The 17295-nt window shown below is 38.7% G+C and overlaps 2 protein-coding genes across 2 annotated transcripts in view; both read left to right on the top strand.

Moving 5' to 3' along the window:
* The first annotated feature begins 270 nt into the window (after positions 1 to 270).
* On the top strand, positions 271 to 6693 carry LOC109062135 (RDS/peripherin-like protein xRDS35). The gene is made up of 4 exons (XM_042757062.1): positions 271 to 837; positions 2452 to 2882; positions 3565 to 3811; positions 4834 to 6693. Exons 1-4 carry the CDS (start codon positions 688 to 690, stop codon positions 5038 to 5040), a joined length of 1035 nt encoding a protein of 344 aa, XP_042612996.1. The 5' UTR covers positions 271 to 687; the 3' UTR covers positions 5041 to 6693.
* Positions 6694 to 9511: 2818 nt separating this feature from the next.
* LOC109062129 (ribosomal protein S6 kinase alpha-4-like) overlaps positions 9512 to 17295 on the top strand; it is a 20935-nt gene continuing 13151 nt past the window's right edge. The window contains exons 1-7 of the mRNA XM_042757061.1: positions 9512 to 10181; positions 11555 to 11626; positions 11721 to 11788; positions 12779 to 12929; positions 16341 to 16456; positions 16686 to 16793; positions 17022 to 17102. Coding sequence (XP_042612995.1) covers positions 10109 to 10181; positions 11555 to 11626; positions 11721 to 11788; positions 12779 to 12929; positions 16341 to 16456; positions 16686 to 16793; positions 17022 to 17102 — 669 coding nt within the window. The 5' untranslated portion in view covers positions 9512 to 10108. The remainder of the gene's footprint in view (positions 10182 to 11554; positions 11627 to 11720; positions 11789 to 12778; positions 12930 to 16340; positions 16457 to 16685; positions 16794 to 17021; positions 17103 to 17295) is intronic.

Raw genomic sequence — 17295 nt, 5'->3', positions numbered from 1 at the left:
ATCCTTTAATCCTTTTTTTCCAGTCTGAATGTGTGTATGAGTTTTGAGATTCAGACACCAGGGTCTGCTCTCGTGGCTCAGTGAACTGGTTCTCTTCTGAACCGAGAGACGCTCAGAACTAGACTGAGCTTTGAAGGAAGGCGGAGGTCCTCATCACTCCTGCAGTTTTAGTTCAGCTCCGCAGAGTCTAGCAGCTGTCAGCTTCACAGGCAGCTTCAATCACTCTGGCTGTCATTCATCATCTTTATCCTGTACCTACGTGAGTCGGTGCACCCCTGGCTTTGCTGAGCAGACAGTGGCCTTGTTTCTCATTGGAGAGGGCTGTTGTAATAGGATAGTTTAGGGATTACAGGTAAGATCCCAGGATCCAGTGTGTCTCACCCAGCTATGGGCATGGAGCTTGACGGGCACTGAGGGGACATCATCACTACGGGGGGACCACCACCAAACAATCCGGATTACGTGACCACAACATACAGAATAGCGGCTGCCTTGTTCGGACGAAATCGATTTGATCTCGTATTCTGACAGAGAAAGGGAACTTAACGGATTACGCAGAGTTACCTGTTTTTGCACAAGCTCCAGCCTGATTCTCAGCATCTCTTTCCCAGTTTGAACACTTCTGTGTGTTTTCACACTCTTCCAGCCTTCCTTTCTCTCAGGTTTACACCGCAATACTCTTTCACAATGGTTGTGGGTAAGATGAAGCTCACTTTTCAGAAAAGGGTGAAGCTGGCCCAGTATTTGTGGATGCTCTCGTGGTTTGCAACTCTGGGTGGAGCCGTTACCTTCACTTTAGGATGCTTCCTAAAGACTGAGCTTCGAAGGAGGGGAGAGGTATCCATATAACCCTCATGTCTTTCATTTGCTTGATGTGTTTTGCTAATAATTCCATGCATTATACAATGAAGCTATGCTTAGTTCTGACCTTCAGAGCTGGCACTGACATTATTTAGCAGTTAATTAAACATTTGTCCAATTAGCAATTTGATTTAGGTTATAGAATCACTATTGCAAAGTGACAAATATCATAATAAATAATATTAAATTAACGTTAATAAATTAACATGTTAAGGGCTTAAACGTTTCAGAGATATCTGGCAGGGATTAACCTATGTGAATATAAATATGATCTAATCCGCTCGTAATAGGCTTAAGGAGCTGTCCTTTACAGAGGAGCTCTTCAACAGTCTCGATGGGTCATTATCAATCATGATGATGATGATGATGATGAAGACTGCCATCAGCTCTACGAAGGCCATACACGATTGTCTATTTTTTGCACTTTTTAAATTTTTCATATAGTGTGATACTACAAATCACTTTTGCATGTTCTTCATTAGATAGTAAATGACCAGTCCAAAAATGAGAATGATAATATTTTGTGTAACAGAAATTAAATTCAGATTTACCCAAATATATGTGCAGTGCAAGTTAATCAGTCCATTCTGTAAAAATCAGCCTCAGATCCAGGGTTATTATAGTAAACTAAAATAAAAAAGAAAGAAATAATATATATATATATATGTCTCATATCTCATTTATATATTTATAAAAATATAAAAATGTATTTTAAAAAAACATAAAAAACTAATTGCAAAAACACAACAAAAAAAACACATAAAAAAAAAAATAAAAATATAAAATTACAAAAAAATACACAACATTAATAAAAACTACAATATTAAATAAAGAAAACTAAAATAACGCTGCTTAGATCCCACGTCACATCAAATAATTGTTTAAAAAACTGTAAAAATTCTAAATATATATTTATATTTTCCCTTAAAGAAAAAAAAATCCTTTCTTGAAGATTAGTGTTTTACTAAAGCAATAAGCCCCATGAAGCTGTGGTTTACAGTTAATTTATAACAGCTAAGGGGCGTTGTTAGGCACGAGGTGTTATAAATTCACTGTAAACCATGGCTTCACAAGGCTTATTGGTTTTATAAAACAGTTACTGCAAATACATAGTAAGGTTTCACAAAATAAAACAGAGCAAATAAAGTGTAATGATATTAATAAAAACAGTATTCTTCCACCAAACAATGTAGTTCCTCAGAAACCGTTGTGGTTGCAACAAAGTGGTTGCCGAGCAACACACAGAAGTAAACAAATGTGTATGTTACTTTGTAGAGTAATTTACAACAGCTTCGAACGCAGCTCAGCCAATCAGAATCAAGGACCGGAACGATCCGCTTTATAATAATTGGTTTACTACAGTCTCAATGGATTATCAAATTCACCGTAATCATAATGGAAAACTGAGCCACAGCCTGCTGTTAATGTATCAGCCTAAAGCTCTCCAATATTCTCCAGATGTACATGGGTTATAAGGGTAATTTAGGGGTTAATTTGATCTGTATTACATATAATCTACTCTAATAAAAAAAAAAAAAAAAAATGCAGTCTGAGCTCAAAATGGCCTGACGTCAACATCTTGTGCTTTAGGTAATGGACAACACAGACATCCACTGTGTGCCCAACACCTTGATGATTGTGGGTCTGGCTTCAATGGGCATCAATTACTTCGCCAGTCGAATCTGCCAGGATGCCCTGGATCCCGGCCGGTTCCCGCGATGGAAGACCTTCCTGAAGCCCTTTTTTGGATGCTCGGTCTTCTTCACCACGCTCATGCTGATTTCAGTCATCCTGAGCTACGCCATGAAGGGCAGCCTGGAGACCTCGCTGAAGATCGGCCTGAAGAACGGCATCCGCTTCTACAAGGACACCGATACCCCCGGCCGCTGCTTCCAGAAGCAGACCATCGACCGCCTTCAGATGGAGTTCCAGTGCTGCGGGAACAGCAACTACAGGGACTGGTTCGAGGTGCAGTGGATCAGCAACCGCTACCTGGACTTCAGCTCGAAGGAGGTCAAGGAGTGAGTCAGCGAGAGTGTTCACCCAAATATGAGAACCGCCTCGTCGTTTACACACCTTCATCAAAAGAACATATTTCCAAGAATAAAGGAAGGGAGTTGTTAAGTTTAGGTATGGGGTGGATTAAGGGATCTAGAATATGGAATAAGGCATTAATATGTGCTTTATAAGTACTAATATGCATGCTGATATAGTGAGAACCAGATCTTAAACTAAAGTGTTACCAAATAAAGAAATGCGTTCAGGTTGAGAACACCACAATGGTCCCTTTACCATCCGTTTTACTCTATTTAGGACACTTGAGACCTCATACATCCATTATAAATCACTCTGAGATGGCTCAGAAATGTGAGAAATCTCTACCATCGTTCATTTTCAGATGCCACATGATTTGATATTTTGTTTCGAATGCAGTGGGAATCATAATTATTAAGAGTGTCTGTAAAGAGCATCTATTTGAAGAAAATAGGACCACTGAAAATGCATTTATGATTCACGTTAATAAACACCGATCACTTGTTCTCAGATCACACGAGACTAATTCTGAGATGTCTTTGTAAATGCAACAGTAGGAAAAGTAGGAAAGTGTTAAGTGAACTATCGGTAACGTTTAGAGCAATCTCATGACAAGTTTTCAGCCATTCAAAGCTTTCTCTCATCTCCTTCTCCTTTCTCAATCCTCAGCCGCATTAAGAGCAATGTGGACGGCCGATACTTGATTGACGGTGTGCCCTTCAGCTGCTGTAACCCTAGCTCTCCCAGACCCTGTATCCAGTACAGAATCACCAACAACACCGCCCACTACAACTACGAGCACCAGACCGAGGAGCTCAACCTCTTCATCCGCGGCTGCAGAGAAGCCCTGGTCTACTATTACATGGGGCTGATGAACACGATTGGAGCGGTGGTTCTGTCCGTCTTTCTGCTCCAGGTTTGCATACACACAATGGACCTAATCAGAGCATGCACCGTACTCGTTTTGACACGAATGAAAGTGAGACTGCAAGGGATAGATGTAAAAAAAAAAAAGAAAGCATGAGTTTTAAAAATCAGTCAATATAACCCACTGAATTTAGCTACAAAAGCTAAATCTGATCAATTTCAACATGACTTAAATACATTAGTTAACATGAACTAACAACGAAAAATACTTCTATTAACTGTTTATTTCAACATTTACTAATGCATTATTTAATTCAGTAGTAAAAATGTTGTATCTGTTAATATTATTTAATGGACATGAACTAACAATGAACAGCTATATTTTTATTAACTATAACATATTGTGGTAACACTTTACAGTAAGGTTCCATTAGTTAATCTATTAACTAACACAAACAATGCATTAATTACAGTATTTATTAATCTTTGTTAATGTTAGTTAATGAAAACATTGTTATTCATTGTTAGTTCTTGTTAATTAACTAATGTTAACAAGCACAACCTTTAATTTAATAATGCATTAGTAAATGTTGAAATTAACATTAACCAAGATTAATAAATGCTGTAGAAGTGTTGTTCATTCTTAGTTCATGTTAACTAATGAACCTTATTGTAAAGTGTAACCCATACTGCTCATGTTTAGTTAATGGCGCTTCACAGATTCAGTGTAATTTAATGCATCACATTAACTACAGTGACTGAAGTGCATTTTTGCTAAATAGATCATTTCAGAACAACAACAACAAAAACACTCTAATAATTTACTAAAACACTAGTAAATTGCAATACATACTGTACAGCAAAATATTTTTTATTGTAAGGTAGGTTAATATATAATAGCAGATTAAACCCGTAATATAGGAAACAAACCCCAAATTCTGGTATTTTTCCACATGCATGTATATTTACTTGTATTTTGTTGCGTATCGTACTTACAGTAACATATATGCACTCAGCAGACACTTTCATCCGAAGCGTTTCCTCACATACATGAACACGTCTCTCCTGCAGTGCTCGGTGTTGGCCAGTGTGCGCCTCCTGCAGACGTCTATGGAGGCCGTGGCTGGACAGGAGAATGTGGAGGTCGACAGCGAGGGCTACTTGCTTGAGAAGGGAGTGAAGGAGACCTTCATGGAGTATGTGGATCCTGTGCTGAAGCTCCTGTGGATGAACCAGGTGACCCCCCCTGAAGCCAAAGCGGAAGCAGGGGCCAGCTAAAGAGTGCTGACAACTAATCCAATCATTCATTTTTATATATCAGTTTTAATGACAAGAGTTGAGTACATCATTAATACACTAAAATGGCTTTGTGTTTCTAAAATATATTAACAGTAGCAACATTTCACCCAAATTCATTAGAAATCTTTTGAATGATGAATGATTCCACTATCAATTCTGCAGCACCTTACTCATCACTTACATTTTATGGCAAATATATGATATTGCGAGCCTCCTGATAAGTAAAAGTCTGTTCATTCCTGTCGGGAGAAACTGACTATGGGAACAGACTAGCAATATGCTTAAATGGTTGAATATTTGAGCGAGAGTGTGGTTTTGTAATACCGCTGCCATGGATGTTTGGAAATAATTGGAAGAACAGAAAGATGCAAATCAATACCCTTGTGAAAAAGAAGTGCACTTAATCGCATTGAATGTGAGCTTGTAGTGTACATTCTGAAAAGTACTAACCTGAAAAGTATGTTTTTTAAAACTGCTCTTGCAGGTAATATAACATTAATGAAATAAAAGGCCACTTAAAGAGAGTCTACTTTCATAACGATGTTTCTTTCTCAAGTACGCTTTTAAAAAGTGCACTTTGTTATCATTCTAAGTACACTTATTTTAAGCACATGTAAATATTTGATTATAATTTTAACTGATTCGGTTTTACGTTTAAAGTTAATTATTTTAAATGTACCAAATTGCAACTTCATCATTATAAGGATGTACTCACAAATCCATGTCATGTATGTTTCAGTCGAAATGGCATTAAAGTATACTTTAGTTTTTCCAGTATTATTCATCACACATATTCACACATTTAACACAGAAGACAGCAGCAATAATTATGAAATTACATATAAAGATGTTCTTAAGTGGGTGAGAAATACACTCTGAAATTCAACTAACTGCATTTAACATAAATGCAAACTATAATACATTTTCATTTCATTGCAAATAACATGCAGTTTAGTATCCAAAAACGTTACATCCACTTGGCACTTCAGTAAATTATTTTAAAGTATATTATTTCTGTGATAAGTACTCTTTTTAAAAGTATGCTGAAGTGAACTTCTTCTTCACAAGGGTAAGCCCCTTCCAATCATCCACATCTTACACTGTGTGTTACTACCCAGGCGTGACGAGGTAACGCTTTCTCTCCAAAAACAAAGCAGCCAGGACCTTTACAAACAACAGAACACACTGTTACCTGGTTTCTGTGTTTTAGGCTTCACTCCGGGACGCCCCGTCCACACACTGGCCTAAAGTCAATCTCCATAATTAAGTATTAAGTATGTTCTAATAGGTTATGAATGCATTGTATTTCCGCTTGCAGTGTGGACAAGCAAGCAGTTTGATGCTGGAAATCATTCATTAAGATATTATTATAATTACGATAAATGTGAAATAAATTATTATTAAATCTCCAGTTATTACTTTCTCATCCAGTGTTACTTGCATGTTGTAAACATAAATACTTAACTGTCATTAAGTCATTTTTTGTTTTGCATTCAGCATGGAATTAAAAGCATTGTAAGTGTTAAAAGACGGTGTAGATGATGCTCAACGCTCTGCTATCAAACACTGTACTGCACTCGCAGAACTGTCAGGGATCTGTGGAGTCTAATAAAATCTGACATTTTGAACTGCTTTGTTGTCTAGTGATATTTTGTGGAAATAGATGCATTCTGCACCCCTCCCTGCATCCCCCCTCTTTCTTAAACTTCTGCACATCTACACAATAACATTTAGGTGTATTTATGCACACAGTCAGCAAGCAGAAAGATCTGCACAATCACATGAGCCACACGCTTTCTAACATACATAAATAGCTGTCTGTCAGAGACAGATAATGATGACTGAAGGCAGCATGCAGTGAAAGCCTGTGTCCTTTATCCTGTAACCTGTCCTAATCTGTTAATACTCAAACTGCTGCACAAGCACTCACCGCATCCGATTATACCTCGTTAATACAGCAGGGAAGATGAATATCCAAATGCGTGTGTACAGGTGCATCTCAATAAATTAGAATGTTGTGGAAAAGTTCATTTATTTCAGTAATTCAACTCAAATTGTGAAACTCATTTATTAAATAAATTCAGTGCACACAGACTGAAATAGTTCAAGTCTTTGGTTCTATTAATTGTGATGATTTGGGCTCACATTTAACAAAAACCCACCAATTTACTATCTCAACAAATTAGAATACTTCATAAGACCAATAAAAAAAAATCATTTTTAGTGAATTGTTGGCCTTCTGGAAAGTATGTTCATTTACTGTACATGTACTCAATACTTGGTAGGGGCTCCCTTTGCTTTAATTACTGCCTCAGTTCGGCGTGGCATGGAGGTGATCAGTTTGTGGCACTGCTGAGGTGGTGTGGAAGCCCAGGTTTCTTTGTCAGTGGCCTTCAGCTCATCTGCATTGTTTGGTCTCTTGTTTCTCATTTTCCTCTTGACAATACTCCATAGCTTCTCTCTGGGGTTCAGGTCTGGTGAGTTTGCTGGCCAGTCAAGCACACCAACACCATGGTAATTTAACCAACTCTTGGTGCTTTTGGCAGTGTGGGCAGGTGCCAAATCCTGCTGGAAAATGAAATCAGCATCTTCAAAAAGCTGGTCAGCAGAAGGAAGCATGAAGTGCTCCAAAATTTCTTGGTAAACGTGTGCAGTGACTTTGGTTTTCAGAAAATACAATGGACCCACACCAGCAGATGACATTGCACCCCAAATCATCACAGACTGTGGAAACTTAACACTGGACTTCAAGCAACTTGGGCTATGAGCTTCTCCACCCTTCCTCCAGACTCTAGGACCTTGGTTTCCAAATGAAATACAAAACTTGCTCTCATCTGAAAAGAGGACTTTGGACCACTGGGCAACAGTCCAGTTCTTCTTCTCCTTAGTCCAGGTAAGACACCCCTGATGTTGTCTGTGGTTCAGGAGTGGCTTAACAAGAGGAATATGACAACTGTAGCCAACTTCCTCGACACGTCTGTGTGTGGTGGCTCTTGATGCCTTGACCCCAGCCTCAGTCCATTCCTTGTGAAGTTCACTCAAATTCACTCAAACACTTTTTCCTTCCACTCAACTTTCTGTTAGCATGCTTGGATACAGCACTCTGTGAACAGCCAGCTTCTTTGGCAATGAATGTTTGTGTCTTACCCTCCTTGTGAAGGGTGTCAAAGATTGTCTTCTGGACAACTGTCAGATCAGCAGTCTTCCCCATGATTGTGTAGCCTAGTGAACCAAACTGAGAGACCATTCTGAAGGCTCAGGAAACTTTTGCAGGTGTTTTGAGTTGATCAGCTGATTGGCATGTCACCATATTCTAATTTGTTGAGATTTGGTGGGTTTTTGTTAAATGTGAGCCAAAATCATCACAATTAAAATAACCAAAGACTTAAACTACTTCAGTCTGTGTGCACTGAATTTATTTAATACACAAGTTTCACAATTTGAGTTGAATTACTGAAATAAATGAACTTTTCCACAACATTCTAATTTATTGAGATGCACCTGTATACGTCAAGTGCTCATCTACAGTTTGTCAAGTAAAGATACTTATTATATAGTGATGTTTTTATTAACATGTTTTAACAAGGGCTGTATCTCAATAGTTTGACTGCTCTGAGTCAAAGGTCCAGTTATACAAACATGTGGTTTCTCTAGCTGTGGTTATCAATGTTGGTTTAAAAGATGTCATTCAAAACTGTCAAAACAGAGAATCGATTTCTGTCCTCCAATACAAAAATTCCAGTATCACTATATACCCTGAACAGCATTAAACCCACCTGCCTAACATCATGAAGTTTTTCTTGCCTAAAACGGCTCAAGGCCTGGAGTCATGGACTGGTTTCTGGCATCGAGACATTAGCAGCAGATCCTTGACGTCCTGCGAGTTGTGAGATGTGGCCTCCACGGATGGGATTTGATAACAGCTCAAAACAGAGCTTACACACAACCTAACAATTACACACATGCAACTTGAGATCCAAACAGGGTGTGCGAGATAGAAGCTGTCTTTACTGGGAGAGGCTGAGCTGGACTGCACCAGCTTTTTTGTCTTTCGCCACCTACACAGAGACCCAACCACACACACACACACACACACACACACACACACACACACACACACACACACACACACACACACACACACACACACACGTCTGGCTCACTATCTGAAAGTCAGGATCGTTTTAGCGAATCGGTTCGTTCGAACGGTTCAATCTAATGGATCAATTCATAAAACGATTCATTGACTCGTTCAGACGGAGACGTAACTCAAACGTGCATTTATATCATGTTTTCTAATGAAATAAAGCCAAATGCAGCTACTCGCTCTTTGTGTCTCCAACCTCACCTCACACATTTTAAACAAAAGGAACGTAGCCAAAGTTCGCTTCGCGCGAATCGTTTCGCTCGAAAGAACCGATTCAAAGCGGCGATTGGTTCGCGCTTCGAACAGCACTACCTCGGCTTCCGTAGCCGAAATGATCCTTACTACACTTTCTTCCAGGCGTTTGTCGTTCAATTCATTTCCTTTCCCAAACAAACGCATGTTTTAACGCGAGTCGGGCGTAACTACACCCGGAAGGAAGGAGCAGCGGAGTAAAACGGTGCAGTTATCACACCTCATATTCAGCGCTAGTGAGCCGCTGCTGGAGACATTCTGAGCGAGATCCGTCATGGATGATAGTTAGCACGGACGCTATCGTTAACGAGCCAATATCGCTGTGTTTCGAGAGTGTTTTCGGTTAAACAGCGCTAACGGGATCGGCTCGGATCGGTCGAAGTTGGAAATACGGAAATAACAGGCATTCACGGGCCGCATTATCATCAGTTAACTGGAGTACCGCGCCTCGTTCAGAAAGATATTAAAGTATGCGGCTGTCAGAAGTGGAGATTAATATTTAGGTCGTGATTAGATCAGAGTTCCCAGCAGGATGTCAGAGGGATTGTGAGCGGAGATTACAACACAAACATGTCATAACGTGCAGAGTTTTGCGTTAGATCAGAAATCCTCGTGTACCGGGAGTCTTCTGCCTGACCGAAGCTCACGATGTCCGGCGACAGCAGCGGCGAGGACTCGGACCGAGAGCCAGTGTGCACCGTCGAGCACCGCATCACCAGCGGTACGATGACTCCGATCACTCCGCGGAAACTGTAGCAGAACCGGCATCCGCTACATTACATCTCAGCCGTTACAATCAGACTACACTAACACTTAAAAGTTTCCGAACCCTAAGATTTTTTTTTATTTTTTTAAGAACTCTGTTGTGGTCACAAAACCTGCATTTATTCGATCCAAAAAAAAAAAAAGTGAAATATTTTTACTATTTAAAACAGTTTTTTTTTGTGAATATATGCTAAACTAATTTATTCCTGTGATCAAAGCTGTATTTTCTCCAGTCTTCAGTGTCACATGATCTTCAGAAATCATTCTAATAAGATGATTTGCTGCTCAAGAAACATTTCTGATTATTATCAATGTTGAAAACAGCTGAGTAGATCCTTTTTCTGTTTTTCTTTGATGAATAGAAAGTTCACTTCTGATCATTCTAAAGCATCATTGCTGAATAAAAGTATTAATTTCTATTTCTAAAAATAAATAAATAAATAAATTCTGACTCCAGGCTTTTGAATAGAATTTTGGTAGAGTGTATAATGTTACAAAAGCTTTTTATTTCAGATAAATGCTGAATTTGGATCTTTCTATTCATCACAGAAAAAATAATAATCAGAAATGTTTCTTGAGCAGTTAATCATCATATTATTATGATTTCTGAAGATCATGTGACACTGAAGACTGGAGTAATGATGCTGAAAATACAGCTGCACATCACAGAAATACATTACACTTTAACAGAGATTCACACAGAAAACAGCTGTTTTAAATTGTACAAATATTTCACATATTTCATATATTTTGGACCAAATGAGAAGAAAATAGAGTTAGATTACTTCTGACCTGACTTAATCACATTGATTTAAATAGAGTAATCGTGTACCGTATTGATATAAAAAATACAGAGAAAATATATTCCATTTGTTGTAATTAACAACATGAAGTGCATTAAAGGTTTCCCAAACTGAGGTTCGTAAAGGAACTGCAGGGGGTTGTGAGGTTAAACCTAACAACTCATTTAAAAGTTTTTAAAAAACAATCAAAAAGAAACACTTACTAAACAAGATTCAATATTTTAAGTTTACCTGCATGTCATGAGACTCTTAAGCATCATCAGAGAACCGTAAACATGCCAATGTGAGACTTAATTATTCAAATATTTATTTTAAACGAGGGAGAATCAATGAATTATGAATAATGTTTTGCTGTTGTGTGCATTTTGTTACATGTTGCATTTGCAGTCATACAGGTTATCAGCCATAAGAAAGTATTATTCAGTATTAATATCAGACAGTATTATATTTGGTATCGTATGTAGTGTATTTGATGCAGTATTGTGCTGATGTGTGTGTGTGTGTGTGTGGGGGGGTCTCTTCTCAGCAAACCTCACAGGATACACAGAGAAAGTCGGGATGGAGAACTTCGAGCTTCTGAAAGTGCTGGGCACTGGAGGTGAGCGCGAGAGTGTTCTGCTCAGTTTAATAAGCGTGTGAGAACAGAACGCTCACTCGAGCCGTCTCTTTAAATGTCTGCATCTCTTCTCCAGCTTACGGGAAAGTGTTCCTGGTCAGAAAAATCAGCGGTCATGATAAAGGCAAACTCTACGCCATGAAGGTTTGTGCTGCTTTTATCACACGTGCTGCTTGTCCTTCAGTTAGAACAACACAGAGCTTGAGAAGTCAACATAACTTAAATAGAGCAATTATATAAATAATTAAAATAAATTATTTATGAAGGCAATATTTCTTATTTTGGTTAAATTTTTTTAAATAGTTTTATTTATTTATTTATTAACGAAACATGACACTTTCGTTGAGTTTAAGTTGAAGTAGGGCTGGGTGATATTGCCAAATAATCATATCTCTGTGGTTTTTGGTTGAATTGCTATATACAAAATATATAGAATTATTTATTTATTTTTATTTTTTGTCTTTACATCCTGCCTAATGTTGTCTAATGAAACAATGTTTATATTAAAGGCATTGAAAACTAATCTAGTGAATGTAACAATGTAGGCTGTGTGTTATATGTATTATAAAATCACATTATATTCTAACACTGTAACATTACACTCTAAAAACAAAATAATGCTTTTAATGCAGAAGTCAAATTCACTAAACTAAAAATGAATAGAAATAAGAACAAAAGCACAGAGTAATTGCATTATATTTTGATTAACCCATTACAGTAGTCACTTTACAGTTACAGCTATCTTAAAAGTATATTTCAAAATTAAAAATGTCATAATTATATAACTAGTTTAAAATTAAAATTTATTGTCCAACAACAAATATTTAGCAAAAATGTATATTTTAGTCAGATTTATTGCACTGCTGTTGTGTTGCGCTCCGTCTTTTTGGTGCATAAAAAAATAAAAATAAAAATATATATATATGCATATTAAATGCTAGATGAAAGATGAACAACTGAGTATTTTTTGTTGACTTTTTGGCGCTGTGCTCTGGTTCTTAGAATGGAAATTAGAATATCTCCTATTGGACTGATAAAGTCTTGACAAAGTGACAAGTACAGTTTTATTCGAATGTTGTTGTTTTTCTTTCTATTTTTTATTATGAAAGCATGTTATGATCTTTCCCCCTGTAGGTTTTGAAGAAAGCAGCCATCGTTCAGAAGGCAAAGACGGCTGAGCACACTCGGACAGAGCGGCAGGTGTTGGAACACATCCGCCAGTCTCCCTTCCTGGTCACCCTTCACTACGCCTTTCAGACGCAAACCAAGCTGCATCTCATACTCGGTGAGCACAGGATACACACTCGTGCATGCTGTCTGTAGTATAGCTGTGTTTACAGTAGGTCTGGGTGCGTTTAGTTCTCCAGCATCTCGGTACTCTGGTGTAAACAAGATGATGTTTCAATCCTCCTATTTTTAATGTGCAGTTTGGGGTATCGCATAAAAATGCACTGAATAAAAATACGGTGAGATGTGCATAAATTCTAAAACTGCACATAAAGTCTTATGCACTCAGCTAAATACAATTTTTATTGGCTAGGAGAAAATATGCATATAAACTACGATGGAAACACATTTCGCATTTGTGGTGTTTCATGTGCACGCAGGTAATTTACTGTATAAGAAGAAAGAGCCACAGTGGCTTCTCCTGCTGCAGCAAGTCACCATGTTCTTAGTGATGTTCAGAAAGTGACTGTTTTGTTCTCTTTGTCTTATGTTTTGTGTGATATTCCAATTTTGCGCACAAGTTAAATTCACAAATTTGGATGGAAACATATCTACTGTAGGATATAAATGACTTTTAAATGCTTGCTTTAAAGTGTGCCCCATTATGCCATTTTTAATCTTCCTAATATTGTTTCGGGAGTCTCCTACAATAGTTCTACATGCATGCAAGGTCAAAAAACACTTTTGTTTTTTCAAAACATGCATTTAATATCACCTCATTTTCCAGCGATTCCCAAACGATTCATTTGAATCAGTTCTGAGAGTCAGTCTCTCTAAACCCCTGCTTTCCCTGAGCCTGCTCTGCTCTGATTGGTCAGATGGCCCAGTCTGTTGTGATTGGTCTACCGCGTACAGTGCGTACTTGACATGAACAAGATGCAATGTTTGAAGGAGGGTCGAGTTGTTCATGGCCAGCTAACGTGTTACCTGTGACGTGTAGTCGTCACAGAAGTGGGATTCGAATTACTGACGACTCGTTTCAGCTATTCAGAGTCAATTCTTTCTTTTAGGAGAAAATATTTTATTTATTGTCTACTTTCGGCTTTCGTCCACATTACACACTGCATGAAAGGCAATATTCCAAATTGGAATAAAAGGGGCACTTAAATAAGTTGAAACACTAAAATTACTAACTGGAGTAAATAAACTAAAACTGAACTACATTTACATTTAATCATTTAGCTGACGCTTTTATCCAAAGCGACTTACAAATTAATTTTAAATAAATTAGAGCGATTAGAATAGAATAGAATAGGATTGAATAGATCAGAACTGAATAGATAAGTACTAGTATTAAATGACTTTAGACATTTTTTTAAAATGGCTAAAGACTCAGCTGCTTGGATTGAGATCTGCAGGTCGTTCCAGCAGCTGGACACAGTCCAGGAAAACATACGCAAGCTACTTTAAGTCTCATAAGTCTGAAACAACGAGTCTACGTTCAGTTGCAGAACGCAAGCTTCTGGAGGGAGCATAAGTCTGAACTAGTGAGTTTAGGTACTGTATCTTGGTGCAGAGCCAGTGGTTGTATAAGGAAGTTGTGATGAAGTGCTGGGTTGGCTGAGACCAATAGTTTTAGAACATCGGACAGCCAGGTGGCTTGTCTAAGCAAGATGGTAGAGAGGGGTAGAGAGGGTCAGTAGTGGTATTAGTGTCCAGTGCTGAAAACTGAGAGGATGAAACCATAGAGGATAGGAGAGAGTGAGAGAGTGAGCGTAGGTTACACCGAAAGGTGACCTGCGGAGGAGTGTGTGTTGTGTGTGTAGTCAGTCTGAGGTTAAAGTGATGAGGAAGTGGTCTGAGGTGTGCAGTGGTGTAACTAAAGTGTTATCAGAGGGGCACATGTAGATAAGGTCTACTTGGTTTCCTGATTTGTGTGTAGCTGCAGTAGACGCTCGCTTGAGATCAAATGAGGCGAGCAGAGTGTTGAAGTCAGCAGCCTGGGGTTTATCTAGGTGGATGCTGAAGTCACCGAGCAGTACCAGAGGAGTACCATCTTCAGAAAAGCTTGATAGTAACACATCCAACTCCTCCAAGAAGTTTCCCAGTTGACCTGGGGGACGATAAACATACAAAGTGGATGTTAACAGGGTGGGTTATAGTAATTGCATGTGATTCAAATGGACCGTTACCTGTAAGAGATGGTTGAAGATCAGATTTCTATTCATTTGAGACCAAGCAGACCAGTACCTCCACCCCTCCCAGTCGTACGAGGGGTGTGGGAACAAGTGAAATTAGTGGAGAGGGCTGCGGGAGTGGCAGTGTCCTCAGGTTTGATCCAAGTCTCAGTCAGTGCCATGAGGTTGAGACCGGAATGAGTAGCAATAGAAGAAATGAAATCTGCTTTGTTAACAGACTGGCAGTTCCAGAGACCAACTGGAATAGAGAGTAAAGTAGTAGAGGTCAGAGGGACAGGCTGTAGATTATTAGGATTGTGCTGCCTCCAACATACAGAGCGTGATTTACGAGTGTTATGAGTAATAGTAGAGATTTGAAAGCACATAGTGAGAATAAGCAGGGTACGATTCAATTAATTACATTTAACCAGTTTAATATGAAGAGACGTTGTTTATGTGTTCTTGCCCTACACTGTTTAGGTCTGAATGGACTCACTAACTTTAACGTTAGCTAGTTTTAGCCAAAGATACCTTGCTAAAGCTCAAGGTGACATTAACATTTTGCTTTAGCTGATGAAAATTGCAACTTAATGAGTGTATGAGAACTAGAAAACAAACGTTTTTGTCTTTGTTGGGATTGGGGGTGAATGCTTGTTTGGGACATTTTGCTCCGTTTTGTTTGGGTTTATGAAATGGAATAAAATAAATTCCATTGCCTATCCTCTCAGGATACCTGGAATCACGGTTACAAGTACCCCAGACACATCGTTTTTCCATTTTTGAAGCATAAACCCCATAAAAACGATGCAAGCTTCGGATCTTCCAGTGTTTCTCTATGGCGCTGAAACCTACAGATGTCCGAGTTCTGCTCCCCGTGCAACTGATACTCGACTGCCATTGGCTCATCTGTGTTCGAGGGGAGGGGCTTGCCACTTACTGCCTAGCAAACCAAAACTGAAAAGCCACGTGATACGCACGAGAACAAATGCGACTTGAGCACGCGTTTAAACACAGTAAGCAAAACAGTGTTTCCTACCAATGACAACCGCGCTAAAATCTAACGAGAAAAAGCTGCTGTCCTCTTCTGATGCTCGACTGATGCTTCTAGAACTAAATCTGACATGAAAAAATTTATTAAACACAAAGAGTAATATTCAAAAAGAACAAAAAAATAATAAAAAGTACAAAAATACAAAAATTAAAATGAAAAGTGAACTTTGTCAGTTTGTGACTGTGCTGTGTAAAATGATCATCGCTCACACCACCCAGCCCTAGTTGTTTAGCTCTAGCTGTTTGTCTTTTAGTAAATAAGTGTTTTTGGAAAACGCTGTGAGTGTGTGTTTGTTTGGGAGACTATGTGAGCGGAGGAGAGATGTTTACACACCTGTATCAGAGAGACCATTTCTCCGAGGATGAGGTCAGGATCTACGTGGGAGAAATCATTCTGGCCCTGGAGCACCTGCACAAGGTACTGGCCTCCGCTCTCACTGAGTTTGGGAGAAATGATAATTATCAGTAATATTTAAGCGTCAAACTTTTATAATCAGTTTCTATTAAATTGAGATCAGAGTTAAAGAAATTGGAAATTCATTGCAGCAGCTATAAAAAAAAAAGAGATTATGATGAGGTTTATGGTTTAATGTAGGTGTAAATATGATCAGTGTTTTGTAAGTGCTGTATCTGGTCTGGTGTTTCAGCTTGGCATCGTGTACCGGGACATTAAGCTGGAGAACATCTTATTGGACAGTGATGGTCATGTGGTTCTGACAGACTTTGGGCTGAGTAAGGAGTTTCTGGAAGAGGAGGTGAGAAAATTAAAACGAATAATGCATAATCGCCCGGTTTCACAGACAAGATGCACACCAGAAACTTCCTAAGGGACGTTTATAAAACACACGTAAGCTATGGCCGAATCCCGGCTCAGTCTAAGCCCTGTCTGTGAAACTGGGCCAATAACTGTAGACTGGATTGTTTTTCATTGTATCCACGTTGTGTTGTAATCTAGTGTGCTGCTGTGTTTTGTTCGTGTGTAGAAAGAGAGGACGTACTCATTCTGTGGCACTATAGAGTACATGGCTCCGGAGATCATCCGAGGGAAAGCTGGCCATGGCAAGGTGAGAGCAGACAGAATTAGTTACGAACCTCACAGAGCATTTTCAGATTAAAGCATTTCATATAAAAATGTTTCATTGAGAGTAGGGCTGCATCTAACGATTATTTTGATAATCGATTAGTTGGCCGATTATTTCTCGATTAATCGGATTAAAACGCCTCTTTTTTTATTTATTGACAAAACACACTATTCCA

This window comes from Cyprinus carpio, chromosome A5 (genome assembly GCF_018340385.1).
Source record: "Cyprinus carpio isolate SPL01 chromosome A5, ASM1834038v1, whole genome shotgun sequence".
NCBI classification, from domain to species: Eukaryota; Metazoa; Chordata; class Actinopteri; order Cypriniformes; family Cyprinidae; genus Cyprinus; species Cyprinus carpio.
Note: the sequence above shows the minus strand (reverse complement) of the source record. Positions and strands in the feature narration are given on the sequence as shown.